The sequence below is a fragment of the Protopterus annectens genome, chromosome 7.part1, assembly GCF_019279795.1.
Source record: "Protopterus annectens isolate FY-2018-M chromosome 7.part1, PAN1.0, whole genome shotgun sequence".
NCBI classification, from domain to species: domain Eukaryota; kingdom Metazoa; phylum Chordata; order Ceratodontiformes; family Protopteridae; genus Protopterus; species Protopterus annectens.
In genome coordinates this window covers 42,447,768-42,464,032 of record NC_056740.1, presented here as the reverse complement: position 1 = coordinate 42,464,032, position 16,265 = coordinate 42,447,768, and the positions used below count along the sequence as shown (strand labels likewise).

General features: G+C 37.3%; 1 protein-coding gene across 2 annotated transcripts in view; it reads left to right on the top strand.

Moving 5' to 3' along the window:
- The window catches only part of KHDRBS3 (KH RNA binding domain containing, signal transduction associated 3), a 1,441,609-nt gene that overhangs the window by 862,241 nt on the left and 563,103 nt on the right, over positions 1 to 16,265 (top strand). For both annotated transcript variants that reach the window (XM_044078538.1, XR_006365708.1), the window contains exon 6: positions 1,039 to 1,225. In XM_044078538.1, coding sequence (XP_043934473.1) covers positions 1,039 to 1,225 — 187 coding nt within the window. The remainder of the gene's footprint in view (positions 1 to 1,038; positions 1,226 to 16,265) is intronic.

The window sequence follows — 16,265 nt, the reverse complement described above, 5'->3', positions numbered from 1 at the left end:
TGCTTTGGATGTTTTGTGTTTTAATTTTTATATTGTTCTTTCATATACATTTTACCCATTTTTCTTATTTATGGGTATATTTATGCAGTACTTGTGATTATTGCACAAAAGATGTTATATTAAAATAAAGTTCTATTTTTTAAGTTTTAAAGTACATCAGCACAGAATGAATTTTTTTTTTCTAATTTCTGGATTGAGATGTCTATAGAAAAAATAACAAGTCTGAGTTTGCCTCCAATTATACATTTTACTTGACAGCATTTTTTCATGTGGCTACATAGACATGTTTTTTCTGGATCTATATGTTAGGCTCACTGTCTAAAAGTTCATGAAAAACTGCAATACAATTTCTTAGTTGTATTATTTTATGTTAAACTTATGCCATGTGTCCTGGAATGACATTTTACATATATTAAAATTAAAAATTAAAATATAATAAATTGCAGAGATTAACTTAATAAGAGCAGGAAATATAGGTAAATCATTAATTGTAGATTTTTTCTTCTTGAAGAGGTTAGAGTAAAATGCTATACCTTTTGGTCATTTTGCAACTTTGTACTCTATGTGATATGTTTAACTACCTAATATTCTGTGAAAATACAAGAAAATTTAATATTTTATTTATTTTGGTTATGTTTTATTGACCAGGTTATCAACTGCATTAGGGGTTTTTTTTTGGGGGGGGGCTCTGGAAACAAATAGCCCTTTGCTCAAAAAGACATGCTTACATTTCCATGAATGCTCAAGTAGGCATAATGTGAATACTTCTTAGACTACAGCTTTTGTCATTGATGTTTGCCTTCAAAATGAAGACAATACAAAAATGTTTTCATAAGACAGCTTCTGTTTTGGGAAGCTTTCATCACAATGCAATATAACAAAAATAAATAAACTAAATCATTTTGGAAGTGGTGTTTAGCAACATCTGTGCTCAGGGTCTCCATGGTTCTTTCTGTTATTAAAGTCAATGGCTTTAATATATATTAGTTTAAATGATACTCAGAACTTTTAATAGGAAATCCTTGCTTATTTTGATAGGGGTCGTGGGGGAGTGCCACCTCCACCAGCAGGTATTCCAAGAGGAGCTCCAGCACCAAGGGGTGTGCCACCAGGTCGAGCTCCTGTAGGACGTGGTCGTGGACATCCTCCTCCTAGAGCAAGAGCAGCACTGGCAGGTTACAGACCACCACCTCCTCCTCCTGTTCAAGAAGCATACGATGACTATGTAAGTGACATGAAACTGTGATTTATGCCAGACTGCGGAAGCATTTTTACTGAAATCATGTAAAAAAGCACTTTGATAAACTGTTTTCTGATCACAGACAATTTAAATTAATAGTTTTTTTTTTTTTTTTGGTTTTGTGTATGCTGGAAAATACAAAGCCATTAAGTGTGATGCTAGTAGCTTGTCTTATTGCATAAATCATGCAGATTAACAGAATGACAGAATTTAAAGTTTAATTTTTAACACGTTTTACTGTTAACTTTAAAACCAGTGTATTGCACGCAATTCCAACATTTTTTTTTTGTTTTTAGACATTATGAAATACTGGATTTCAGCAGTTTTATAGAACTATATTCTTATTTAGCTGCAGGCAGGGTTAGCTACCTGGCAATGTGAACCTTGGTTCTAGATGATTGTTGGATGGCACCACAAAGCCATGTGCAAAAATGGAAAAAGGGACTGTGGATGGATGGATGGATGGATGGATGGATGGATGGATGGATGGATGGATGGATGGACAGTGATGTCACTGATTATTATGTTATACTAAAGCAATATAATGTCTGATCATAGCTAACTTGAGGATTAAAATAATGACCATACTGATGTATATTAAAAGCTTCTACGTTGATAATTAAGATGCTCAATAAGGGATGTTTATGGTGATAGTAATGTATCATGATTTTGAAAGCTTTAAGTAATACATACTAATACACATATCTCCTTACATTCAAAAGTTTTCTAGTGCACTATTACTTCACTGTTAGTTTGCACCATGGCATAAAGCTGTGAGACCTTTACAAATGGACTAGTACTTCTGTTAAGGGTTATTGGAATAATAAATGCACTTCTATAGGAGTATGGCAAAACATTCAACTACAACTACAGGGCAGATCCTTTTTCTTTTTGCCTGCTGATCACATGGAATTTTATGCCCTTATTTTATGGAACATTTTTCTTCCTCCCATAGTTTATATCCAATTAAAGAATGTTGTGCATAAACAATTTTTTTTCAGTATTTGTTTAATAGAGATACATTGTCAAATTGTAAAGCTGTATTAGTAATGTACTAAAGATTTGGATAATTTATTAAGCATTTGACTTTGAAACATATATAATGGTGCATACTTTATTTAGCCTTATATTTCCATCATCACTACTCCACTCATTCCTCCCTGCTTTTTCTGGGGCTGGTGTATATGTGATAATCAGCCCATTGTGGATGATATATACTGTACGGCAATGCAGTGGGGAGGAATGCTCTGATGATATAACATTCAACTAATGGAGTATTACATCATACAAGGGAATGAAAGCAACAGTTTTAGTGTTATCCACTAAGGAAAGAAAACCTGTTTTAGTAACTCATACTGTCCCCTGAATAGATTAGGGTATTTTGGTACATCCAGAGCCTCATTTTATTTTTTGGTGGATTTCAGTGGCTTAACCTCTGTGGAGGATTTGCCCAATTTCCTTGAATTTATTAGATGTTCATCAAATTTATCTTTGCTGCATTAACCTTATCTGTATGGATTATATCCTGCAAAGGATATAACAGATGACTAGTTTATAAGGCTTCAGGGCACCTTCCATGCACCCAAACTATCAGGCAGCTTGAGCTGAGCTGACTAAAAGACAATTTTGGGCACAAAGCCCTTCACAGCATTACTGCTACTGAAGAGTATGCTCCTCTGAGGCTTTTGAGGATCAACAGTCAGATTGGTTCTGTTCCTTTACTGGGCAAATAAGTCCTTTTTGGTGAAGAACCTTCCATTTTACTTCTCTGGGACAGAGGCACCATTTTTGGCTTGACCATTGTAGAAACTGCCAATCCCATGGTCAGTCATTTTTCCAGCCACAAAAGAAAAAAATTAAGCAAGCAGCCTGTGTTGCCACAACAGGATACCAATTTGCCTCAGCTGCAGTTGAGTGATTCTGCTGTGGACATTTGTTGTACCTCAGACCACTGATCTTTTACCCTAGGCCCCACTGGTTTAGCACCTACAGCAACTATGGATCAGGTGTTAGCCACAACCTGTGCAGCTGTTGAGGTCCCTTCAGTGGGCAAGGGAGAACCACTCATGTCAGTCTTTGCAGAGGCAACAGGGAAGGCTGTCAGAATGCTGTGCCCTTCCGTGAGGAAGCAGCTGTTGTCATTAGTAACATGTTGGGCCCCATTTTTCTCCAAGAAGAAACAAAAATCTAAGCATGTGTCTACTCCTTTTCATATTTCATTAGACAGGAGTAGTTTACTGGGCATGGCTCAGGGTTTAATTCAGGTTATTGTGTCTTCTTGTAAGTAGTTTCTGATAAAAGAACTAGGGATATCTCTTTTCCTGAAGAGATTCAATATTCTTAACAGAATGATGAAGGGACAGATGCAGGGTTTCCTCCCCAAATTTCTGATTCAGACTCAGAGGAGAGCTTGATGTCTGATCTAGATTATGCCAGTGTTTTCAGTGGGAGAACACTGAGGTTTCTCAGTCCCTCAGACAATACTATGAGTTGTCACAGAAAGAATGTCCAGACCCTGCACCCATTCCTCCTGTTCTATTTGCTTTATAGGATGTTGTGTGTGTGTGTGTGTGTGTGTGTGTGTGTGTGTGTGTGTGTGTGTGTGTGTGTGTGTGTGTGTGTGTGTGTGTGTGTGTGTGTGTGTGTGTGTGTTAATGCCTGCAATATCCTCAGAGCCAGCTAGTTGCCCATAAAAAATCAGACAGGATGTATAAAGTTCCTCAGTCTTTTAATTTTTTATACACTATTTACAAATCTGACCCAGAAGACATAGCTGTAGTTGATCCCACTACTGCTAAACACTTGGATTAATTCCAAGCCTACTCTTTCTGATAAGGATGGGAAATTAATGATGTGTGTGTAATAGTGTATACTCCTGCAACTTTGATTTTCAGAATTTTGAATTGTTAGGCTCGTATCTTAAGGTTTGTTCTGACTAATTGGGAAAGTATAAGGTATGTTTTATCTGCAGGTTCTTCTTATGGGGAAACATCTGCTTTAAATAATGTAGTTTTGTTTCTATTGGACAGGTTACTACTCATTGTTTACAGAGTATGTGTGGCTCTTTTGATACTTCTTCCAGATCTCTGGCCACCGCTACTGTTTTGAGAAGGTTTGCGTAGCTGCATTCTCAGAACTTCCCAGATGATATTAAAAATGTGATTTTAAATTCCCTTTTGGATAGAGATTTAGTTTATGGCCACTCTGCTGGAAAGATGATCAAAAAGTGTGATGAAAAAGGAAAGCTGATCTAGGGAATCTCTAAGATTTTTCAGCCCTCCTTTTTCAAAATTTCTAAGGGATTCTCTAACTCCTCATCCAGTTTTGGTGAAAAGAAAAATAAAGAGTTTCAGCAAAGTAGAGACAAAGAGACATATAAGGAGAAATGTCAAGGGAGGTTCCAAAAATAAGCCTTGAATCTCCCCAAAACAAGAGGGTCCAACAAGTCTGAATGACTGTTCAAGAAGCATTGTGACCACCTCCTACTGTGGTGCCTTTTTTCTTCCATCCAGTGTGACTCTCTGTTTTTCTCTTTGGCAACACATAGTTTTAGAGAATGGATTATAAAGATCAGTCATAAAAGTTGCAGCTGGCTTTGGGAGGAAATTCCTCCTTTCCATGGGATCATTCATCATCCTCCAAAATAGAGTCTTTTTTCCACCTGTTCTTCATCACATGCTATCCCAAGGAGTGATGTAACTAGTTCCTCCTCAGGTGGAGAAGGGTGTTTATTCAAGGATGATGCTAGTGATAAAGAAAATCCTTAGCTACCATTTCAGGATCTTTATTCCTTTCCTAATCCTATTTGTGATAGTGCCGAAATTCAAAATGATGTCACTTCAGAAGCTGTTTCCTCTTTCTCTTCTTCTACTTTCAAGTTTCCTGGTAACACTAGACTTAAAAGATGCTTATCATCATATCCCAATTCAACCAGACTTCAGACGTTTCTGAAGGTATTGTATGTTTGGATCACATTATCAATCTCTGCCTTACTTTTTAGACTATCCGCTATACCAAGCATGCTCATAAAGTGCCTAGCTCCAAGTTATAACTTATTCTAGGCAACAGGATATCCATGATTCTATTTATAGATGACTTGTTTATCTCTGCAGAGTATTTCTCAATGTGTCAGAAATCTCTTCTTTTCACAAGCTAGGATTGCAAGGGAACATTCAAAAGTCTTTTTTTGACTCCTTTACAAAGGATTGTTTTCCCGGGATGCAAACTAGCAACCTCAGTTCTATTTTTAAGGTTTTCCACTCAGACTTCAGTCACTGTGATGGAATACCTCAGGATTGTGGGTCTCATGGCTTCTACCATTCTCATGATAACCCTGGCAAGATTCAACATGGGAAAGATATAGTGGTATCTGAAGTCTCTTTCGTCTCAGCACCAACACCCCTTGTCTTTTAATAATCCCAGTGCTTTTTTTTTTCAGAAGAGAAATCATTTAGGCGACACAACAGATATCCCAAAATCCAGGTCTCCCTTTATCTCTCCTTGTTCCAGAGACGTCAGTTACCGGAGATTCCTCAGACATCACTTGGGCAGCAGTTCCAGGATGGCGGGGGGTGGGGGAGGGTGGTTGAAAGATTTGATCCATCATTGGGGAGTTCCTCAAGCAGACCTTTTCTGCCTCCTCTCTGAACAATCAGCTGTCAAGATTTTGTTCCAGGACTCATTGCAAGAAGGCCTGGAAGACAGATGTCTTTGTTTTCCTCGAACAGGATTGTTCCTGTATACATTTTCACCCATTACACTCATATCCAGGGTACTGGTGAAGATTCAAACGGAATCTCCCAAGATCATTGTGGTGGAACCGTTCTTGTCCAGGCACCCATAGTGCTCCGTTCTTTTAGAAATAGCTAGGGATGATTATGAAAAGCTTCCTCATAGACTGTCATTACTCACACAACAACAGGAGCGTTTGATACATGCCAACATCAATCAACTTCAATTGACTGCTTAAATGACAGGGACTTAATTTTTTTAGGCACATTTTAACTGAGGACATACAGCAAGTACTAATGGAGACAAGAAAGCCTGCTTCAATAAAATTATATACATACACATATATATATATATATATACATAAATATATATATATATATATATATATATATATATATATATATATATATATATATATATATATATATATATATATATATATATGTGTATATATATATATATATATATATATATATATATATATATATATATATATATAGATATAGGTAGATAGATATCAGCAAATGGGAAAGGTTTTCTAGTTGGTGCCAACAACATAACCAGCACCTGTTCACGACTAGTTTTCTCGTTTTACAATATTTGCGTGAGTTTCTTTTCTATGTTTTTTGTTATTCCTCTATCAAAGTTCATTTATCGGCCATTTCTGTATGTCTGCCCGCTCATCCTCTTCTTTCAAATGCAGTCTTATGCCAATATTTTTTTTGAAAGTGTTTTTGAACAAGAGGACTACAAGTAAACTGGTGGACCCTCCTTGGGATCATAATTTTGTGTAAGAGGAGCTAAGATTTGCTCCATTTGAACCAGCTCATCTGGCTGACTTAATGTTCTTAACATGGAAAACAGATTTACTGATTGCTCTGACATCTGAAAACGAGTATATGAGTTACACGCACTTATAGTGAGTCAACTTTATCTCATTTTCAACAGGGAGAGGGTTTCTTTGAGAACCAGTCCTCCTTTTATGGCTAAAGTTGTATCTAGATTTATTTTAAGCCAAACTATACATTTCCCATTTTCTTTTCTAAACCTAAAAACAAGGAAGAAAGGATACTTCATACCTAGAATTTCCTAAGACAACTCAGGTACTGTCTTGGCATAAATAAATATTTCATATCTTTGGTTCAATTGTTCATTTCTTGTGAAGGTATGAAGAAGGGACAACCTGTATCAAAACAGAGTATTTCTAAATGGTTAATAAAGGCAATAAGGCAACCTTTTCTTATACTTACTACAACAAAAGTATTCCAGGCAGGATCGTGTCCCACTCTACTAGTGCCTTGCCTTTCTGTATGGCTTTTTGTAAAGGGATGTATTCTAGAAGTATTTTAAAAGCTGCTACTTGGTCCTCTGAAGATACTTTTACAAAGCACTATAAGCTTGATTCCTTCTCTAAGTCCAGGTCAGGCTTTGTTAGGACCATTCTCCAGGGGCTGCTGGACTCTTCTCCTTCCATCTCCCAAATGTAGTAAGCTAGGTTAATCTGTCATATATGGCATATATGTACAGCTATTGCAGCAGTGATTAATATAATGAACATAGTACAGTTGTGGAAGTAAACTTACTGTAACAGTAGATGTTTGAATTACCTCTGCTACAGTAGCTGCTCCATCCTTTAATCCCCCTTGTTTATTCTGGAGTGTTTTTTTTTTTTTTATGCCAGAGTGTGGGCATTCACTATTTGTTGCACCTACTACTGTCCTTTCAGGGCTCAGCCTCCCTCTCTCTTTTGGAAGGAAAGGTCTAAGGGCTTGATAAACATGCTTGTCTTTTAGTCAGCTCAACTAGAGCTACCTGGCATTTTGGGTACATGGAAGGTGCCCTGAAGTTTGGAAGCTGGCCAGTTGTTATATCCTTGGGAGGCTATAACCCATATAGTTAATGGTCTTGCAGCATTGTTCATTCCAACATCTACTGTTATGGTAAGTTTAGTTACTGAACTGTACTTGTTAATGGTCTGTCAGATGGAGGGATAAACCAGCACAAAACCACAAAAAGTGTTTGCTATCTTTTGCGACCTTGGGTGAGGAGAGTTGTTCTTGATAGCAACCTTCAAAGATTTTAGAGCTTCTGTGTTCAAGTAAATGCATGATTATTAAAATATATGAAATTATTCATAGTAGACATGTTAGCAAGAACTCTCCCTTGCAGTGATTCTTTTGGATTGGCTTGTTTGGTGATCTAGCTGAAACTGCCTGTTTACATAGCTGGTCATCAGAGAAATGACTTCTTTTCATAACAGCAAGCTCTAATATTAATAATAGTAATATAATTAAGCAGGTCACCATATTGGTCAGCCATAGGGCTCTTTGTTTCTACTTGAGTGGTTGCCTCCTTCCCCTGTAACTGCAGTAAATTGACTCTTACATTAGAGCTGTAATACTTACCTTATAGCTTTAGGACACCTTAGGAAACCTTGTAAACTGCAATAGCCTGACATTTGAACAAGCAACCCTTGTAAAAATTCCCAAACTTGTATACTGTTGGTCTGTCTTTCCTGCTAAACATAAGTGAAATTACAGTGCTGAGTGCAAGTAACATTGAAGTACTGAGTGCAAATAACACAGTGCTGAGTGCAGATTTCAACTTATCTCTGGTGTGGTGTCTTGAGTCAGTCAGGGTATTCCCTGTAACCACTCCCACTGCCTTCTCCTTTCCCCCACCCCCTTCTTTCCTCAAACAGGTTAAACTGCTACAATTCAGTACAGGCATCATTTTCAAATCTAGGTGCTTAGGATTTCCCTCTCTCTTCCCCCCTTGGCTGACCTGGTGTGACTTTGTGTAAGTTTCTTCATTGTATGGATCTTTTACTGTTTTTTGTGTAACTGAATGACCTGCTGCTAAACTCTGATTCTGCACAGACTGCTCTGTTTTGTTTTTCAGAGGCTCTATAAGTAGCTAGTGACTTTACTGAATTTCTGTGGTAATATTTGTGTTTAAACTGAACCTGTACCTAGAGAAAGTGTATAATCAGAGCTCCTCCTTGCTGCATGTGTTTTTTACTGTTTAAATTGCACACACACATTGAAGAAGTGCTTTTATGACTTGAATAACTTGGGCTAGCTATACCTGAAGTGCTTTTACTGGCAATTTTCTAGTTGTACAATTGTGAACAATTGATTTAGTTTTTCTGGTATATCTTTAAAATGTGGCAAGTGTTTATTTACTGAATTGCTCTCTTGCTTAGGTTTCTTAGCTATACATCTTAGTTCGTTCAGAAGTATGCTACTTTACCCCCCCCCCCCCACCAAACCTTTCTGAATGCATTATTATATAATAACTGCCTCTTGTTGTCTTCATGCTTATCCTAGAATTTCTGCTTTTCTCTTTTCCTAGCTGAACTCTACAGTTCCCTACAAATCGGTGTCTACAGGACTGCAATCAGTTGTTTTCAACATTTTAACAGAGTAGGTTACACAAACAGCATTTGTTAAGCTTTCACTTACAGTGCTTTGTAATTAAGCAGGTCACCATATTGGTCATCCATAGGGCTCTTTGTTTCTACTTGAGTGGTTGCCTCCTTCCCCTGTAACTGCAGTAAATTGACTCTTACATTAGAGCTGTAATACTTACCTTATAGCTTTAGGACACCTTAGGAAACCTTGTAAACTGCAATAGCCCGATGCGTTTGCCTCGCTACTCGGGCTCTCTTCCTCCCTCCCTGCCCCAAATTCCTCCCCCCAGTACCTCTAAATTTATAGTACTATAGCCACTCCCCACTTTCTAGATCCTATCTGCTTTCATCTGGGATAATTCCACCCACCCCTATTCTACTACCTACATTTAATAGCACCTATTAGCTTTCATCTGGCATTCTCCCATCCCCCCTTCCAGTACCTTTACCTCACCACTCTATCTTCTGGTGTTGCATCACCAGGTAAAATAGTTCCTTCACTCACTAGCTGAATCACATATAATGATATACTCCTCTTTACTACCCCTCTTGTTCACACCACTCTTGTTCACACCATACCTCCTTACCTTGTATGAAAACCAGTTTCTTATGGGATTTCAGGTCCCAAAAGGCCATACTATCATCCCAGCTGTAAATCCGTCCATCTTCAAACACACTTACAGTACCAGATCCTATCCAACATTTTGTTCAGTCTATCAACATCTCAACCCCAGGCACATTAGCTCTAGATCCAAACACTACCACAAACTAATAAACAAATTCCTGAAGTTCATCACCAAGTATAGACTCAACCTAATACTTGGTGGTGATATTCACCCCAACCCTGGCCCACTCACTTCAGATACACATACCCCCTCTACTTGTAATATCTAAGCTACAAACCTACAATTAATAGGCCAACTAACTCTCTCCTAGTCTGTCATCTCAATATTTGAAGCATTAATAACAAGGTACATGAATTGCATGCACTTCTGGATGTCCACTCCCCTGAGATTCTCTGTTTATCTGAAACCTGGTTAAAACCTAACACTAAAGACAATGAAGTGTTACCACCTGGGTACAACATACACAGGCTGGATCGTGCTTTGAGGAAGGGGGGTGGGGTAGCTGTACTCTATAAATCTGAGTTGAATGTCACCATAGATGTAATACAACCTCCTCAGATTAATAACTCTGAGATTCTTGCCACCAAATTGCAACTTAATAAAAATAAATGCATTAATATCATCTGTATGTACATTCCCCCAGGTAACAATATATCTACATTTGAAGATATCCTGCACTGGTTATCATGTCACTACCCCCAAGAAACCCTACTACTTGGAGACTTTAACATAGACGGGGGCACCTGTTCCTTAGAATCCCCAACCTCCCATATTAATCTGCATGCATTTACACAAATCATATCCACCCCTACCAGGATAGGTAAACCCAACCAAAAAGAAAGTATACTTGACTGGGTACTCATAAACAGTCACCCCAACTGTACACCTCTGGTACCCTCCTTAATGGCCTAAGCGATCACCTTCTCACATATGTAATTAAGCACAAAACCATTAATTCCCAACAACCCTTACTCAGAAAGGTTAGAAACAATAAAAACTTTGACCCTGCCAAATTCCAACAAGAACTAAACTCATGTAATTGGTCTATTCTAAAACACCTCCCCTTAGAGGAAGCAGTAGCATACTTTAACAACAAATTCCTTGAGATCCTTGATTTGCATGCACATGTTCGTTCAAAGAGAACCAAGGCAAAAACTGCACCATGGCTTTCTATAGAGTCTAAACTCAAAATTACCCTTAGAAACAAAGCATGGGCTTTATGGCGTTCTTCTAAAGACCCTCAAGATCACATTAAATACAGGCAATCCAGGAACAAAACCAAAAAATCAATTTTACAAGACAAAAAACAATACTACAGACAGTAAATCAAAATAACCCTCAGAAGTTTTGGGCAGGTTTAAATAATCTACTACATCCTGGACAAACTTCAACCCCAATCCCTGCTGCTACTATTGATAAAACCCCTGAAGATGTTTCTGATAGTTTTAACCAATTCTTTACTGAGACAATTCAAGCCCTAGCTAGTCAACTACCTCCTAGCTCCCCGGTCCTGAAAGTAGCACCCCTAGAAACCTACTTGCGTTCAGCTTCCAACCAGTCGCCACTTCACTTATCCATACCTTGATCAAAAAATTAAAACCCACTACACTTTCTGCTGATCAACTCCCTGCCGAGTACCTACAAAAATCAGTTGATGCTATTGCTTACCCCATCTCAATACTAATCAATCGAACCATAGTAGAAGCTAAAATTCCCACCATCTGGAAAATATCCTATGTAATCCCACTTCACAAAGGAGGCAGCTCTACTGAATTCTCCAGTTATAGGCCAATAGCTATACTCTCTCCACTTGCAAAGATTATGGAAAAATGCATTCATAGACAATTCATGCACCACCTAATCCAAAATCGCCTTATGGCAGACACTCAGCATGGCTTCCGTCCTCATCACAGCACTACTTCAGCCCTCCTAGCCTTTACTAACACCATAAACCATAATCGCAACAATAATTATATATCCTCAGCCCTCTTTTTGGATCTTTCCAAGGCATTTGATATGGTTGATCACCAACTTTTAATCCACACCCTGCAAACATTCTGTCTAGATACTGGAGCCCTCCAATGGTTTCAATCCTACCTGAATGGTCGACAGCAGGCTGTCCTCTGGCAGAACAAACTCTCTAACCTTCTACCTAACACCCTCGGAGTACCACAAGGCTCTGTACTAGGGCCCTTGCTGTTCTCCATCTTCATTAACGACCTTTATACTGTCATCCCAAAAGTCAGCTGTATCCAATATGCTGATGACTCTACTCTGATTTGCTCAGCCACATCTCCAGTAGAGTTATGGTCAGCTACCCAGACCACCTTTAATACAATAGAAAACTGGCTTTCTGAACATCGTCTGATCCTAAATCCCAAAAAACTAAAATGCTGTTATTTTCACCAACACGTAGGTCTACCGCTTTCACCTTTACCATAAAATCAAATGATGGCACAATAATCTCCCCTGACCCATCTACAAAACTAAGGTGTCATCATAGACAATAATTTCAAATTTGACCTACATGTTAACCAAACTATCAAAACCATCAATAAAAAACTAGGGCCACTTTACAGAATAAAAGCCATCCTAACCCCTCCAGCTAAAATTGCCATAGATCGCTCTCACCTTCTTTCAACCCTTCTGTATGCATCCCCTCTACTCTCAAATTTGAACAAGACTGTCCTTAACAAACTCTCAATTTGCTACAACCACATTGCCAGGTTTGCCACTGGGCTGCCTTTTAGGACACATCATTGCATCAATCTAAATCAGCTTGGTTGGCTTGAACTACCTAGCCTAATCCAGTATAACCAACTGATTATGGCCTATAAAATCCTCTATAATCCGGACAATACTCCTGCACTTAAAAATATTATCACCCCCTATAACAATCCTAGACCGCTTTGATCCTCTAACAAACTACTAATTCAGACTAGCAAAATTAATAACACAGCCGGTGATTCTCTCTTTGCAAACTCTGTAAGTAGATCCTGGAACTCTCTTCCAGCTGATATTACATTACTTTCCACCTTAGGTCAATTTAAAACTAGACTCAAACAACATTTGTCACTTAACTGGCTATGTCAATGTATCAAGCCTGGCTAACTCGAATGTGTAAAAATCTGTTAACCAGTTTACTGTGTAATTTAATTTAATCCTGACTTGTGCTCAGGACTAACTTTAACCAGTGGAACATGTTTAACTTGCTTACTTATGTAATCTCTGTAAATAATCTGTTTGTAATATGTAATGCTGGTATTATGTAATGCTGTATCTGCTTACCCTTGGAGCTTTTCTCCCCGGGCCTCCGCTGAAAATGGACATGCATCCAGTGGGACTATCCCGGTCAACAAATGTAAAATAAAAAATAAAATTAATAATAATAATAATAATAATAATAATAACAGTATACAACTTAGGGTTGCTTTGCATGCTGTGCTATGCTGTTTTAATACAGATATTAAATAAATGTAACTTTTTCATCTGGTTTAATTTCTCCAAGCCTTTGGGAATTCTGATACCATGGCAAGAATGAACCCCATTCCTAAGTCAGGATATGATAAAAGTTCAAGAGATTAGTATTGTTTCAATCTTTGAGGTTAGCAAAGCATGCTCTTTACAACACCTGCAATGTACCCAGAAATGCCTACTTCAGCAGCTCATGAGGGGTTATCTATATTTTGGGAACATATGTAAGTACAATTGTATTTTTTTTATTCTGTTAGTCCAGTTGCTCCTAAAACTACTGGAATGGTGTGATTATCTTTCTTCTACATTGCTCTCATTTCTGCATTAAAATCCTAGTATTTTATGACAATGTGTCTCTCTGTACATAAGGTACTGTAATCACTGGGTGCAGCTGCATCAATGATCAATGCAACTTTCTTCTATTAGTCTTGGATTACTATATCTGGTTTTCTTGTATCAGAACTCTTAGTAGTGGATGATCTCATGTGATATGGACTTCATCATAATTGAGAATATTTTGTTGTTCGTGTTTCCAGTGCTTCTCACTACTTCTATATTGTAGTTTTTGTACAATCTGCAGTACAATGGTCTCATCACATTATTGTGTCTTTCAGTGAACAGACCCTCAGCGATAAGAATATGAGCTTAACATACAGTATGGGGGGGATATGTGTCTTGCAAGAATGTTACAAGCAAAGTGAGAGATAGTGTCAGAAAAATAGCAGTGCTTAATTATCCAGCATCAGTCTAGAAAAATCCATTCAGGAAACTCCATGTAGCATCTATACAGTACATGAATTATTTTAAGATAACAGTTTTGCTAGAACACATTTTGTAGAAACAACTGCATCAATGAATGTCAGACTACACTAACAATTTGTTTTAATATGTGATTAGATTGTTTTGCTTTTGAGTGTTAACATTTTGTTCACTATCTAATGTATACTAGTGTGTGAGAAGAGCTGGAGACAGAAAAAGAGGCAGATGGTATGTAATATCTGTAAATAACATCGAATCATACACACACATGGACACAAAGCCAAATTCGGAAATGGGTACATATGTGCACATTTATGTGTCCACACAGACGCACACGTACACAAGTGCACACATACATACACACACACACACACACACACACACACACACACACACACACACACACACACGCATACATTCATACTCATCTACATGAACAGCAATACAAACACAAACAGGATCTTTTTAACAGAGTTTTCAGGCATTCCTTTTCTGAGTTGAGCCTTATGACAGAAAAACTAGTGTACAGTTTAAATGTGCAGTTATCTTTGATGCACTGAAAGCAATAGACAGGAAAACACAAAATAAAGAGAAAAGAGTGGAAGAGCAATCTAAATCTCTGGTATGAAAAGACTTACAGTCTTATGATCTGAGTTAGAGCTAACACATTTGAACTTGTATTTTGTTAATCAAAGTCAAAGCAAAGCAGCACATGTATCTGCAGAATATTTGAATCCTTCTTTATAGTCACACTGAAGTATTTTCAAAGGTACTTTGAGCATTTTAATCATATGTACTTAGTGATCCACATCTTAATAAAAACTTGTATGCTTATCATTTTCACTCAGAGATGATGTTAATTCATCAGTAATAGTGAAGTACAAATTTAAATGATCAAACACATAGTCTACTGTATAGAAAATTAAAAAGAACTTTTAGTGCTCTCTGCAACTGTCATGCTTTATTCAAACTAACATATTTCAGAACTAAGTCATCCACAGCTGTCAGCTGTATAGGCTGCATTGAAAAAAGTATGTGAATACATTGCTTAACCAAATTTTAAATAAATGTTCCTGTCCTCTGAAATATTATTGAGAGATGAAAGCATGATACCTGGTTATGTGATCAAAGCAGTCTGTCATCCTTGGGCTGAATAACAAAATCCCCCAAAGGAAATATTGAATATATCATTCATAGTCACTTGCATCACTTTCTCTGTTCTAGGACACAGGAACAGACACTTTTATTTCTAGTGGAAAAATGTATCAGATTTAAAAAGTGTGTGTTTGCATGTATCTATGTATCTGTGTGCGTATGTGAGTATGTTTGTCTATGTGCGTGTCTGCATAACTGACACAAAATAACATCCAGTTTTTATAAACAAAAACAAACAAATTTTAGTACTTACTACATTCGACTTTGGAGTCTCCTTGTTGAACAGACTAGACATTGGTCGCTGTAGTGCTGTCATTAGTGTATGACAAAAGCTGCACTGACGTTTTACTGACTGCAAAGAATATGGTAATAGTACTTTTCTATTTTAACCAGCATTTTCTATTAAGGTGTTACATGATGTACTCTAAAAATAAATTTTGTTGTAACATTTATATTGCACTATATATTCCGTATCCTTAAGTGTTGGGATTTACTAACAAATTGTAAATGCTTTGTTGAAACTGTTTGAAACTGCACCAGACTGATACAAGAATGTGGAAATAATGTCAGGATTCCATTCTGCAAACACTTTCTTAGGTCCAGATTATGATTTGCATCCTGTGTTATTACAGCCAGCTATTATATTAAAGATGTTATATAATGAGGTACACATTATTTTAATAAGAACGTTATCTTAAGTCTATAGAGACATGAATTACATTAATTAATGCAAAGTCAGTACACTTCAGCACACAGTGTTAAAGTGTGACAATATATTTTACAAATTATTTAATTATTTAAAATGCACTTCCTTACTTCTGATCAGAAAAGTGTGACAGTGAATCAATCATACTCAAAACTCCTTTAT